The sequence below is a fragment of the Mirounga angustirostris genome, unplaced genomic scaffold (genome assembly GCF_029215605.1).
Source record: "Mirounga angustirostris isolate CCGP_5_RB_7025 unplaced genomic scaffold, mMirAng1.0.hap1 SCAF_1, whole genome shotgun sequence".
Taxonomy (NCBI): Eukaryota; Metazoa; Chordata; class Mammalia; order Carnivora; family Phocidae; genus Mirounga; species Mirounga angustirostris.
Window position 1 is genome coordinate 55,086,969 of NW_026991709.1, and position 12,962 is coordinate 55,099,930.

Here is a 12,962-nt window from a genome sequence, read left to right on the forward strand (position 1 = left end):
TGGGTGGCCATTATATACTTGTCAAGGCCCACAGACTATACAAAACACAAAGTGAACCCTGTTGTAAACTATGGGCTTTGGGTGGTAACGGTAAGTCAATGTAGGTTTGACAACTGTACCACTCTGGTGCAGGCTGTTGACAGTAGGGGAAGGGGCTGGAGCAGTATTTCAGAACTCAGTAGTACTTTCTGCTCAATTTTTCTGAAAACCTAAAACTTATAAAAATCTATTAATTAAAGCAGAACTAAATTATAATCTATAGAACCAAATACTTGAAGCAGGAGTAGTAGTAATTTCTTGGCAAACGTCCAGTACAAAATCCAGACATTCACATCTGTACTCAAGGTATCAAGCAACACTGAGGCTGGCTAGGACAGAGCACAGCAATCAATCACTGGGATGCAAGTCAATGGTAGCTGTGGGCTCTCCACCATTTATTCCTTATTAACATATGGCCCATCCAAAGGGAATGTTGGTCTCTTCAAACGAGGTCGCTTTTCCTTCCCCAGTGCAATTAGTCTTTTCATCATCTTCTTATTTCTATAAAGAAATTTAGGATTAGAGAAGAATTTTGAAAAATTCTTAGAGTAAGATAGACCATTCCATACCCACCGCAATAAATAAGGAATCCACTTCTGGAGTTCCTTAGTAGTTTGCCCCATCCCTAAGAATGGTGGGTAAAAAGATTTTCTGTGGTGAAGGAAGGAACAGGACTGTCCACTTAATATCAGGGCTCATATTCTACATACTACAATACCATACACTTTCTTTACTTATTTTTTTTTTTTATTTTTAACATTTGTTTATTTGTAAGTAATCTCTACACACCCAACTTGGGGCTCAAACTCATGACCCCCGAGATCAAGAGTAGCACGCTCTACTGACTGAGGCAGCCAGGCACCCCAGTTCCACTTCCTTTATATTTACACTTTCCCTTTTCTTTTCTTTTCTTTTTTTTTTTTTTTTTAAGATTTTATTTATTTTTTTGACAGAGAGAGACACAGCAAGAGAGGGAACACAAGCAGGGGGAGTGGGAGAGGGAGAAGCAGGCTTCCCTCTGAGCAGGGAGCCCGATGTGGGGCTCGATCCCAGGACCCTGGGACCATGACCTGAGCCGAAGGCAGACGCTTAACGACTGAGCCACCCAGGCACCCCTACCCTATTTTGTTTCCACTGCCCCTCTCAACATATCCTCAAAAAGGCCACCACCAATGGTGTCCTAAACTGACATTCCCAACAACACGTCATTAGCCATAGTCTTACCTGGCCACCTCACAGCCAACCATCTCCTTCTGAAACTCTGTGCCTACTGCTTTCTTTTTCCGCTAATCTTTCAGCCTCCACCTGTACTTTTTTAGTCCCCATTACTCACCTGCCATTGATATGCTGATTCTCTTTTGGGTTCTTTCCTCTACATCCGCCTATGCACAATTTAGATGGTAAAGACTCCCGAATGTGCTTCTCTCTAGCCTACACTTCTCCCAGAACTCTAGACCCCTGGCCAGCATGTCCCATGTATCACATTCCTGGCCCCTGAACCGGACTGCTGCCTCTCCATCTAATAAGATAACAACTATTCCTTGTACTCCTACATCTCTTAAATTTGTTCCATTCCTCTTTAAATTCTTTGCCAAGCTCATAGATTATCTTTCCAGAATTATTATAGTAATCTCTTACCTTCAAATTGAGTTTCTGTTCCAAGATTTCAATCCACTTCCTTAAAAAAGCCTTAGTTTTCCTCCACTCTCATTTCATATCACCTCCACCCAATTCCACTGTCAAAAGCTGAATTTTGTACTCAAACATTAGGAGTGCTATGGTCTACATAAAATCTAAAGCAGGGCTTATGTGTATGCTCATTGTGTATTCCCCTGGATGGTGAGTATATGGTTATCATATTCTCAAAGGAGTCCATGTCCCAAAAGTGACTAAGGAATTAAGAGGATAATATGAGACCTTTTATATAGATATAAAATTTGGGGAAACAAAAACAAACTTGCAGTGGTCTGCTCCTCCCTTTCCCACTTATTAGTCAGTATAAGCTTCAAACATACTGACCTGTTTGCAATTTCTAGATACGTCATATTCTTTCACTTCCATGTATTTGTATGGGCTGTTTCCACTATTTAGACCAACTTAATTATTACTTCCCAAATGGTAAACTCTTCTTCAGTACATGTAATCCCTTGGGAAGTTTCCCTAAGCTACTCCAACATAAGAACTACCCCTACATTTTCATAGCATCTCTTACTCCTTTTCATTCCAGAGAGCTACATGGACTTTGTCTTACTAATTTGTATATCCCTAGTAAAGAATCTGACATGTGAACTCCAAGTCTTTTTTTTTTCCCTTAAAACATGTCTCTAAAATGGAGGCAGTTAAGGTTCTAACTTGAACACTTTGTTAGGGTTTCTAAGACGAAGCCACATCTATCCGAGTTCTAATCCACTACTGTTTTTTGTTTCCTATTTTTGCCTGAACTATACGGCAAATTAAGCAAACAGCTTATTGCCCTCCGCCTTCTCCTACTAAATTATTCAGAAACCTATCCAGACATCTCTAAGTATACCATACTTAGAAAAATACTTAAGGGTTACCTCTTAGCACATTCAGGGCATAACATATTGTCTTCTAGGCCTGGGGATGGGAACGTGCAGGCAGGTAACAGGAAGAGAGAGATCATCCTCTTGGGGGTGTCAGGCACCCAGGCCTGACCTGCATGAAACTGCAGGCGAACCCAGCCTTGTGTGTCTGCCAAGAGAGGTCTGCCATGGACCACACACCACCGGACACCTGAGGAGGGGAAGAGAAGCAAATATAAACAGCAAAAATCAAGTAATGGCGCCCTAATCCAACCTCTCGGCAAGTCACTCTTGGTTTTGCTCTTATGTTCTATTCATGAATCAACTGAATGAAAAGTAAGAAAAATGTACACTGAAGATACTATAATCTGACTTCACAAATTATATAGCACAAGGGCTAACAATTAACTTTTTGGAATGGTTGCTCTGTGTCCAAGATTTTGCTATGTGGTTTACATGTATGAATATATTTATTCTTTTTTTTAAGATTTTATTTATTTGAGAGAGAGAAAGAGAGAGAGAGAGAGCACAAGCAGGGGGAGCGGCAGAGGCGGAGGGAGAAGCAGGCTCCCCGCTGAACAGGGAGCCCAATGCGGGACTCGATCCCAGAACCCTGAGATCATGACCCCAGCCGAAGGCAGACGCTTCACCGACTGAGCCACCCAGGCGCCTCTGAATACATTTATTCTTAAGAGCATTATTAGTATTTACCTTCTCTTTACTTTTATTTGCAGGTACAGCAACTGTAGTTTATCGTGTTAAATATCATAATTTTCCCAGAACCAAGACATGGATCCAGATATTCTGATTGACAGCCCATTTACCCAGCCATTACGTTACACTGCCTCAGCTACACAAAACAGGCTAAAGGATCTTTGTTTAGAAATCTAAGGAATAGGGCGTCTGGGTGACTCAGTCGGTTAAGCCTCTGCCTTCGGCTCAGGTCATGATCTCAGGGTCCTGGGATGGAGCCCTGCATCTGCGCAGTGGGGAGTCCGCTTCTCTCTCCCTCTACACCCCCCCTCCCCAGGCTCTTGAGCTCGTGTGCGTGCAGCACACTCTCGCTTGCTCTCTCAAATAAATAAAATCTTTAAAAAAAAAATTAAAAGCCTAAGGAACAATCTAATTGGGAAGATGGGAAATTTGAGAGGACACAAAGTCCTACAGGTATCAACTGTATGCAATTGAGAGAAAGGAGCAGTCACTGGGGGCTTAAATGTCTGTAAAATCTCTCCAGACTGTGAGCCGAGACTAGACACCACGTGTGTTCCGCAGAGTATATCCGGAGGCCAGGCACGCTCCTGGATCGCAGTAGGTGCTTAATAACTGCTGAATGAAGAGGAACTAAAAGGCTGAGTTAGCGTGTGTGAGATGTTACTAGCTCATACGGCACATTAATGAAAATCGGAAAGAGGTGTCCTCTTCGGGAAAGCAGTCCTCCAGAGACGGCTCCGGGGCTGCACAATGCTTGTGCGATTCAGCAAAAAGTGCCCGCTCCTCCTCACCGAAGGGAGTGCAGCGTGGGGTGCAGACAGGAGGCCAATTTCAGCTCCCTTTCTTCCTTTTGGCTGGATTTCTTGTGAGGGAACATCAGCCCTGCATATAACAAAAACCCTGAACACTTCTGGTAATGGGGTGGAGAGAGGAAAAAAATTCAAGCCAAAAAGAAGGAAGAGGACTTTGTGCTGGCCTGAGATGGGTTGTGCTAGACATGAAAACAGAACTATGACACACGGGAGTGGGAGTTGGCCAAAAGTGGGCCTAAGTTCCTCTCAAGATCCCTTAAGAGGAAAAGGGCCCCAAATGGGCCTACTTTTAATGTGCCAAGTGGTATCTTGCAAGGCTCAAAATTATTCTGTGATGCAGAATAGTTGCAATCAGCACTTTGTACATCAGGATACCAGGGCTTACACTAAGTAACCTGCCAATGCCAGGCACCTAGGCTCTCTCAAATAAATAAAATCTTTAAAAAAATTTAAAAGCCTAAGGAACAATCTAATTGGACTAGGAAATAAGGATCTGAACCAAAGCTGTTCAGCTTTAACACTCGCGTGCTTGTTCACTGTGTTACGATGGCCTTCGAAGGGAGAGAAAGGGGAAGGCCTCACATTGTGGCTGACCACATTATCAGATTATGCTTTCTTCCCACCTTGAACTTCTGCTTATGATGAGAAAGGGTCACCACTCAATCACCTAGCTCAGACATTGGTCCACACAAAACTTGACTACCTGTCAATGAAAAGATAATTCCTAAGTAAATCTAATATCCAATCTATGATATTTTCACTCTTTCCCTTTTACTGCCTTTCAGTATGGGACTAACAAAATTTAACCTTCTTTCTCTGGACTAGTAGTCAGTCTATTTTTTAAAAAGTAGGCTCCACACCCAATGGGGGGGGCTTGAACTCATGATCCATGAGATCGAAAGTTTGTATCTTCTATGGACTGAGCCAGCCAGGTGCCCCTTTTAAGGCTGATCTTACCAGAGGCTTGCAGCAGAAAGGTCTCAACAGAAGCAGGAATGGAACGTGAATTCACAGACTTGGATTGACTGGCTCTTGCAGCAATTCTTGACCATGCTGCCAACATGCCTTCCTGTGCTGAAGTTACCACCTCGACGGTATTAATCCCTTCCTCTCTCTCACTCTTCTTACAACTTTTCCAAAGCCTTGCTTTCTTGGTCAACATCTTGCCTTTCCTCGAACATGACTGCAATTTAGCTTCTGGTGATGTTTCAGGAATATTCTGCAAATGGGATTCATGGTGAGTTTTCAGCGAAGTGCTACTGCCCCTGAAGACTTTTGTGTTTTGTGTCAATTTTATCATTTTTTATACATTGACCCATGTGTGGTAAGTGTAGGAAATATTTAGGATTATTAGTTTCCTTAGAGCAACTTGGAGAAATTTTTGATTGTTAAAACTGGGGGCAGGGGAGTGGGGGAAGCAGAAGGCATTGCCACTGAGATGTAGTGGGTAGAGGTCAGGGATGTTTAGGCCTAAAATGCACCAGATAGCCCCACCCCCAACCAAAACAAATTATTTGGCCCAAAAAGGCAAGAGTCTTTTTTTTTTTTCCAATTGAAGTGTAGTTCGCATACAATATTATATTAGTTTCAGGTGTAAAACATAGTGCGTCAACATTTACATACATTACCAAGTGATCACTGTGTAAGTCTAGCTACCATCTGTCACCATACAAAGTTGTTATAATATGACTGACTATATACCCTATGCTGTACATTGCATCCCCATGTCTTATGTACTTTATAACTGGATGTTAGTAACTTTAAATTCCTATCCCTTATTTTGTCCAGCCCCCCACACCTCTTCTGTCAGGCAACCTCCAGATCTTTCCCTGTTTCTATGAGTCTGCTTCTGTTTTGTTTGTTTGGTTTTTTAGATTCCACATATAAGTGAAATCATATGCTATTTGTCTTTCTGTCTGACTTATTTGACTTAATACCCTTTAGGTCCATCCATATTGTCGTAAATGGCAAAGATTTCATTCTTTTTTATGGCTGAGTAATATTCCTTTGTATTATATCTACAACATCTTCTTTACCCAAAATGTCAATTGCCCTGGTTGAGAAATCTTGCCTTAGAGATACAACATCTATAGAGATGGTGGGATAGAAAGAACAATTCAGTCAGAACTCACCTTTACACTGTCATCACACTCCTTACTCACCTGGTTTATTTCAGGGTAAGCATGTTTCTGGAGCCTCAGATAAACCTCTATTTTCTGAGGACATTAAGATGGGAAATGAAAATTACAAATTGGCAAAGCTTTCCACACTTGCTGTGTGCTGCAGAGTTTCCCACCAGTGTACTCACCCGGCCATCGGTACTCAAATTCAATTGTTGGCACCAGCTCCGCAAAGTGTCCCAGCGTACTTTATTAAATGGAGGCAAACTGGTTGGCAAGGGAAGGATTGGTGTACTACCACAACTATGTTTTGGGCAAAACTTGAATTGTTCATTTATTTGAGGATGACAAACTGAGAAAAGAAGGAAATCAAAGTAGTAATAATTTAGTATTTTTAAGATGACAATTTAACAAAGTTCTTGCTAATTTCTTACAACCCAATTTACACACACACACACACACACACAACTATTTTTCCTCTATTACAAGTAATAGATTCTGTAATTAAAGGACTTACCCAAGATCACATCTCCATTAAAATGGCAGATCTGGAAATCAAACCTACATTTTGAAATTCTTTTTTTTTTTTAAAGATTTTATTTATTTGTCAGAGAAAGAGAGAGAGCACAAGCAGGGAGAGCGACAGGCAGAGGGAGAAGCACACTCCCCACTGAGCAAGGAGCCCAATCCCAGAACCTGGATAGAACATTATATTGGATTGCTATTCCAAAATGTCTAGATTTTGGACCAGAAACACTAGTTGTCTTTAGAGAACTCAAAGAAACCACCCAACCACCAATGATCCTGCATTCCATCAGCCTACCTCATTTTCCTTGGCAGCACCCCATCTCACCTCACTGCTTGGGTGTAACCTATCACTGTTTACTTTGCATTGAAGTCCTCGTTCATGGCCCAGAAAATAAAATCATTCTGAAAATACTTATTTGATGCCTTTATGTGAAGCACTAAGAACAGATTCAAAGGGTCATGACAGTAAGAGCTGTTAGATATTTGATCAGTAATTACTTACCAAGCAAAATACTAATCTGAGGGGATGTTGATGAAGGGGTCCAAGTTTTCAGCTATATGATGAATAAGTTCTGGGGATCTAATGTACATCGTAGTGACTATTATTAACACTATTATGCGGTGTGTTTTAAAGTTGCTGGAGCAGGGGCACCTGGATGGCTCAATCGGTTAAGCATCTGACCCTTTTGAGTTCGGGCTCAGGTCATGATCTCAGGGTCGTGAGATTGAGCCCCACATCAGGCTCTGCGCTGAGCATGGAGCCTATTTAAGATTCTCTCTCTCAGGATGCCTTGGTGGTTCAGCCAGTTAAGCACCTGCCTTCGGCTCAGGTCGTGATCCCAGTGTCCTGAGATCAAGTCCCACATCAGGCTCCTTGCTCAGCCAGGTCCCTGCTTCTCTCTCTACCTGCCGCTCCCCCTGCTTGTGCATTTGTTCTTTCTCCCTCTCTGATAAATAAATAAAACTTAAAAAACAAAAACAAAAAGTTTCTCTCTCCCTCTCCCTCTGCCCCTCCCCACCCTCCACATGTGCTTGCTCATGCATGCAAACACACGCTCTCTCTCTCTCAAAAAAATAAAAAATAAAGTTGCTGAGAGCAAATCTTTAAATGTTCTCACCATGGGATGGAATGGGAGTAGGGAACTGTGTGAGGTGATGGATATGCTACTTAGCCTTATTTTGGTAATCATTTTGCAATATAAATGTGTTTTTATCAATCATCACATTGTACACCTTAAGATTACACAAGGTTAAATGCTGATTATATTTCAAAGCTGGAAAAAATCACTTGTCTTTACAAGAGATATGTAAAGTATGTATTAACCAAAACGAAGACAAGATTGAGTTTCCTGGGTTGGGAATTTGAATTCCTATCTAGCTGACTATAAGAACCATGCCCTGTCCAAGGCACACCACATGCCTATTTTGTGTGTCTTAAAAGCAAGGCATGGTGCCTAGCAATTGAGAAGTGTGGGAGTTTGAGAACTCTCTCACCACAGGTGATCAAGGTAAGATTTAAGATTTAAGATTTGTACAGTCAAAGGATAAGAAACAGAAATCTTTTTCCTGGGCTTCCCAGGGCTGGGGGAGCAGCAAACTGAGCAATCCTTCCTCATACCTTTATCGCTTGACCCAGGCATCTTCAGGCTGACTTCTGAAGTTGAAGAAACACTTGGTTCCATTTGAGGTTCTTCATTAGGTTCCTCATTAACTGGAACCAATGTGAGAATCACACTTTCTTCCTCTAATGCCTCCTCTGAGAAATTCTGGAAAAGGAAATGTCAATTGAGGATTCTCATCTGATACCATAAAACTAACTGCTTACTTTCAAAGCACAATTAATAAGAAACTCAGAAACCAGTAGGTGGCTGGAGAGAAGACTCACAGTGATTCCTTGAATTTGATGTTGATTAGCAGACCATTTATTAGATAAGAGAAACAGGGTTGCCTGGCTACGAGGTGTGTGACTCTTGATCTCGGGGTTGTAAGTTCGAGCACCATGTTGGGTATAGAGATCATTTTAATAATTTAACATTTAAAAAAAAAATGGCAAGAGGGGTGCCTGGGTGGCTCAGTCAGTTATGCATCTGCCTTCAGTCAGGTCATGATTCTGGGGTCCTGGGATTGAGCCTCCGTCAGGCTCCCCGCTCATCGGAGAAATTGCTTCTCCTTCTCCCTCTGCCTGCCATTCCCCATGCTTGTGTTCTCTCTCTCTCAAATAAATAAATAAAACCTTGTCAAAAATAAAAATAAAAAATGGTAAGAGAAACAATGAGGAAATTGACAAAAGTAGATTTACAGGTGGATGTAAATGAAAGGATAGGTCTCAAGTTTGGGGAAACCACCTCTCTCAAGGCCTTCCTCTCCCTCAGCTAAAACAAATACTTGCATTTTATCTGCTAAATCTGTACGGAACGAGTTCCTGCCTTCCCACCTTCTATCATGATTCCCGATAATTCCCAACTCCAGCTATCATCAACTCTCACTGGTAGATGCAATAATTTCCTAGCATTCCAAACTCCATTCTGACACCATTCTTTCTGAAGACTGCTCTCCTGCTTTAAAAAAAAACAAAAACAAAAACACTTCAATGGCTTATCATTGCTATTCAGGTTAAAGACAAAACTCCCTTGTGTGACCTACAAATTTCTGGAGTCTGACCTCTGCCTGTCACTCAGCTCAAGACCCCTGAGCATTCTGAGATCCAGCCATACTGGCCTTATTTCAGCTCCATGACCTGAGGGGAATGAATATACATTTTACTCTGTTGCAATCACAGCAACACTCAAAAGTGCCCAGCACCGAGTGGGCAGTCAGAACTCTTTTAATGATCTAATGAAAGAAAAATAGAATGGATAGGTAGTAAGGAGCTAACATTTACTGGTTTTGTATAGTACACATGCACTGTGCTAGGTGCTTTCTGTATTTCTGTCATTTAATCTTCAGAGCACATTTATAGTAATTTATCAGTTTTCCTATTTTAAAAATTAGGTAACTGAGTCTCAAAAATTAAATGAACCATGCCATAGAGTATACTATGCTTCAAAGTTTCCTCCCAGGGGCGCCTGGGTGGCTCAGTCGTTAAGCGTCTGCCTTCGGCTCAGGTCATGATCCCAGGGTCCTGGGATCGAGCCTCACATCGGGCTCCCTGCCCCGCGGGGAGCCTGCTTCTCCCTCTCCCACTCCCCCTGCTTGTGTTCCTGATCTCACTATCTGCTATCTCTCTGTCAAATAAATAAAATCTTAAAAAAGAAAAAAAAAGTTTCCTCCCAAATCCAAAGGTAAATAAACTCCATTCCACTCCACTCCATTCCAAGTATTGCCAGTACTTTCTGCTCAGAACAGCCAAGTGGATCTGATGGGGCCACGCCCTTCCCACTTCCCTCCCTTCAGTGGCTTCCCATTGCTCACACTCTCATCCTGCATATGTATGACTTCTTTTTTAGGATTCGATTTTTAAGTAATCTCTACACCCAGCGTGGGGCTCGAACTTAGAACCCCCAAATCGAGGCTCACAGGCTCCACCGCGGGAGCGAGCCGGGCGCCCCTGCGAACTTCCAAAGCACTCCCGCACACATTCATACAAAGGAACCGGGGGAGCACGACTCCACTCCAGAGATACGTGGGGGCTCAGGCCAGCGATAGGACTCGCCCACCACCATATACTTACTGTCTAGGAGTAGGACACACTCCCAGAGGAAAGAAACCAAATTGGTCACCTCACTTTCTGACCTTACCCACATTACCTTTTCTCACTTTCTTTTTATTGTCGCTCTCCACTTCTTCACGTTTTTCTCTTGCCCAGCTACATCTTTCTACAGAATCCCTCTCTTACTTCGGCTTAGGAAGGGCACTCTTTACTCTGTCTTTTTCACTCTCACCCGAATTTTCTCAAAGCCACAATCGTGCAATGAAAGTAATAATCCACTTGCAAAGAGGAGAGACTCCAAGACCGGAGATTTCTTACACCCAGAAACTAAAATCGGGGGCACGAAGGAAACGTAAGCAAGCTCCGGAAAGTCTGAAAAGTAAGTCTGGGGGGAAAATTCGTTCTGTCGGAACTACACTTACCTGCTCAGTGTTCTCGTAACTGGAGTGCGCCATTTCCAGGAACAGTCAGAGGAAGGCAAAGCTAGTAGCAATCTTACGACATCTGCGCTTCACTCTTTTTCACCTGAGGGCTTCCAACCTGATTTCTCCTTTTATAAGCAAATGTCTCTGTCTACTTCCTGTTTCCCAGAAGAGCTGTTTTCCTTCCTGCTCTTCTTCCCCTCCCACACTATCTGAGGGTGTGATTAATGCCGTCGGTTTTACACCCCGTCTTGTCCATTATATGACAGGTGAGTTATTGGGTAATTAATATCACTCCTAATACATTTTAATACATTTTAAAATGAAGATTTGGGGGGCCTGGATGGCCCCGTGGTTAGAGCCTGAGACTTCATCTCGAGGTCTGTGAGTTTGAGCCCCATGTTGGACGCAGACTTTACTTAAAATAATAATAACAATAATAATTTTAGGGGCGCCTGGGTGGCTCAGTCGTTAAGCGTCTGCCTTCCGCTCAGGTCATGATCCCGGGGTCCTGGGATCGAGCCCCGCGTCGGGCTCCCTGCTCCACGGGAAGCCTGCTTCTCCCTCTCCCACTCCCCCTGCTTGTGTTCCTTCTCTCGCTGTGTCTCTCTGTCAAATAAATAACTAAAAATCTTTAAAAAAATAATAATAATTTAAAAATATTTTTGTCTTTATTTGTTTAAGGTGAGACTTGAGAGAAAACTGGAAGTGACGAATTCTTGCTAACACATTGCAATTGAATAAAAAAATATTTTTGAAACATCTCTAGGACAATATTGGTGATGGATTGAATGATGTTACTATGGAGGGAATAAAAAAAAGAATCAGAGGTATTTTTTTTTTAAGATTTTATTTATTTATTTGACACAGAGAGAGAGAGCGAGAGAAGGAACACAAGCAGGGCGAGTGGGAGAGGGAGAAGCAGGCTTCCCGCTGAGCGGGGAGCCCAAGTCGTGGGGCTCGATCCCAAAACCCTGACCTGAGCTGAAGGCAGATGCTTAACGACTGAGCCATCCAGGCGCCCCGAATCAGAGGTATTTCATAACTGATTTATGCCCATGGGTGTGTCATTCACTGGGAGATTAGATTTAAATTCCTGGATTTAGTTCTAAACACAAACATTAAATCTGCCTTACTGGTGAGGTGGCTATAAAGGGAAACGTTTGGCTGTTCAGGATAGGAGCAGCAAAAGCCAAAAGACTAAGGCAAGTGATGGACTAATGAATACAGAGCTGCAAGCATTTGGGAACTGCTGGAAAGATGAGGCTAGAGAAGTCACAGATGTTTTCGTAGGTCACTCTAAGGAGCCAGGGCTACTAAAGGAAAATACAAAGAGTGTGGCAACACCGGCCACCATTGCTCTCACTGTGGGCTTTCTCTGTCCCTAGGAAAATGGTCTGGTCCCTTGGTCTCAGGACCCAGGGAGCCTAGATCAGTTTAATTTAGCATATACTATATTCAACGTGTGGTCTGCAAGCGCTCAGCTTCAGTTTAATGAAGAACTGTTTGGAAAAATAAATTAGAAGACTTTACCCCAGACCTCCCGAATTGGATCCCTGAGGGCAGGACTCAAAATTCAACAAGCCCTTAGGGTAATTCTTTTGCACCTAAAGTCTAGAAACCTTGACTAGATCAGGGTGTGACCAAATGCGTTTGGATTAGGCAGATAATGGTTGGAATCCTGGCTCCTCCCTTCCAGGATGGAAACTAAATCAGCCCATGGAAATTCAGCCTAGAAAGTACTGTCTACACCCACTTGGGTGTGACCCCACCTGGTGCGCTTTTTCTGGCTGGTTTTAGAAGGTAGCCCACCTGGTATCCTGTACTGATACCAATGTCTTAGGCTAGGGCAGAACTTCCAGTGGAAAAAGCATTTCATTACCATATTTTTTTCTCTTAGCATTTATTACAATACAGTTATTTTACTGATTTTCCTCCCTCCTCTTTGAAAAGGTTATATTATGGGAAAATTCAAACACGTGCAAAAGCAGACAATATGAAGCCTCATGTATCCATCATCCAGTTTCAACAACTGTTGACATCCAGCCAACCTGATTTCATCAAAACCACCCCCTAGTCCCTCTCTCCTGGGTTATTTTGAAGGAAATACCAACCTGTAAATTCTCCTTCCATCT

The 12,962-nt window shown here is 42.6% G+C and overlaps 1 protein-coding gene across 1 annotated transcript; it reads right to left on the reverse strand.

Annotated features, from left to right (window-relative positions):
* Nucleotides 1-434: 434 nt before the first annotated feature.
* DPPA2 (developmental pluripotency associated 2) lies at nt 435-10,860 on the reverse strand. Its single transcript, XM_045863926.1, has 7 exons — nt 10,828-10,860; nt 8,375-8,522; nt 6,417-6,580; nt 6,271-6,324; nt 5,066-5,327; nt 2,598-2,793; nt 435-540 (listed from the first exon to the last, which is right to left on the reverse strand). The coding sequence occupies exons 1-7, from the start codon at nt 10,858-10,860 to the stop codon at nt 435-437; spliced, it is 963 nt and encodes a 320-aa protein (XP_045719882.1).
* Nucleotides 10,861-12,962: the final 2,102 nt, after the last annotated feature.

Bases quoted from the DNA above. Each gene is read 5' to 3' on its own strand.
- DPPA2 (XM_045863926.1), bottom strand. From the start codon at position 10,860: ATGGCGCACTCCAGTTACGAGAACACTGAGCAG. The intron at 8,523-10,827 runs GTAAGTGTAGTT...TTCCTTTTCCAG, and splicing joins GTTACGAGAACACTGAGCAG to AATTTCTCAGAGGAGGCATT. The intron at 2,794-5,065 runs GTAAGATCAGCC...TCCCCTCCTCAG, and splicing joins CTTTCTGCTGCAAGCCTCTG to GTGTCCGGTGGTGTGTGGTC.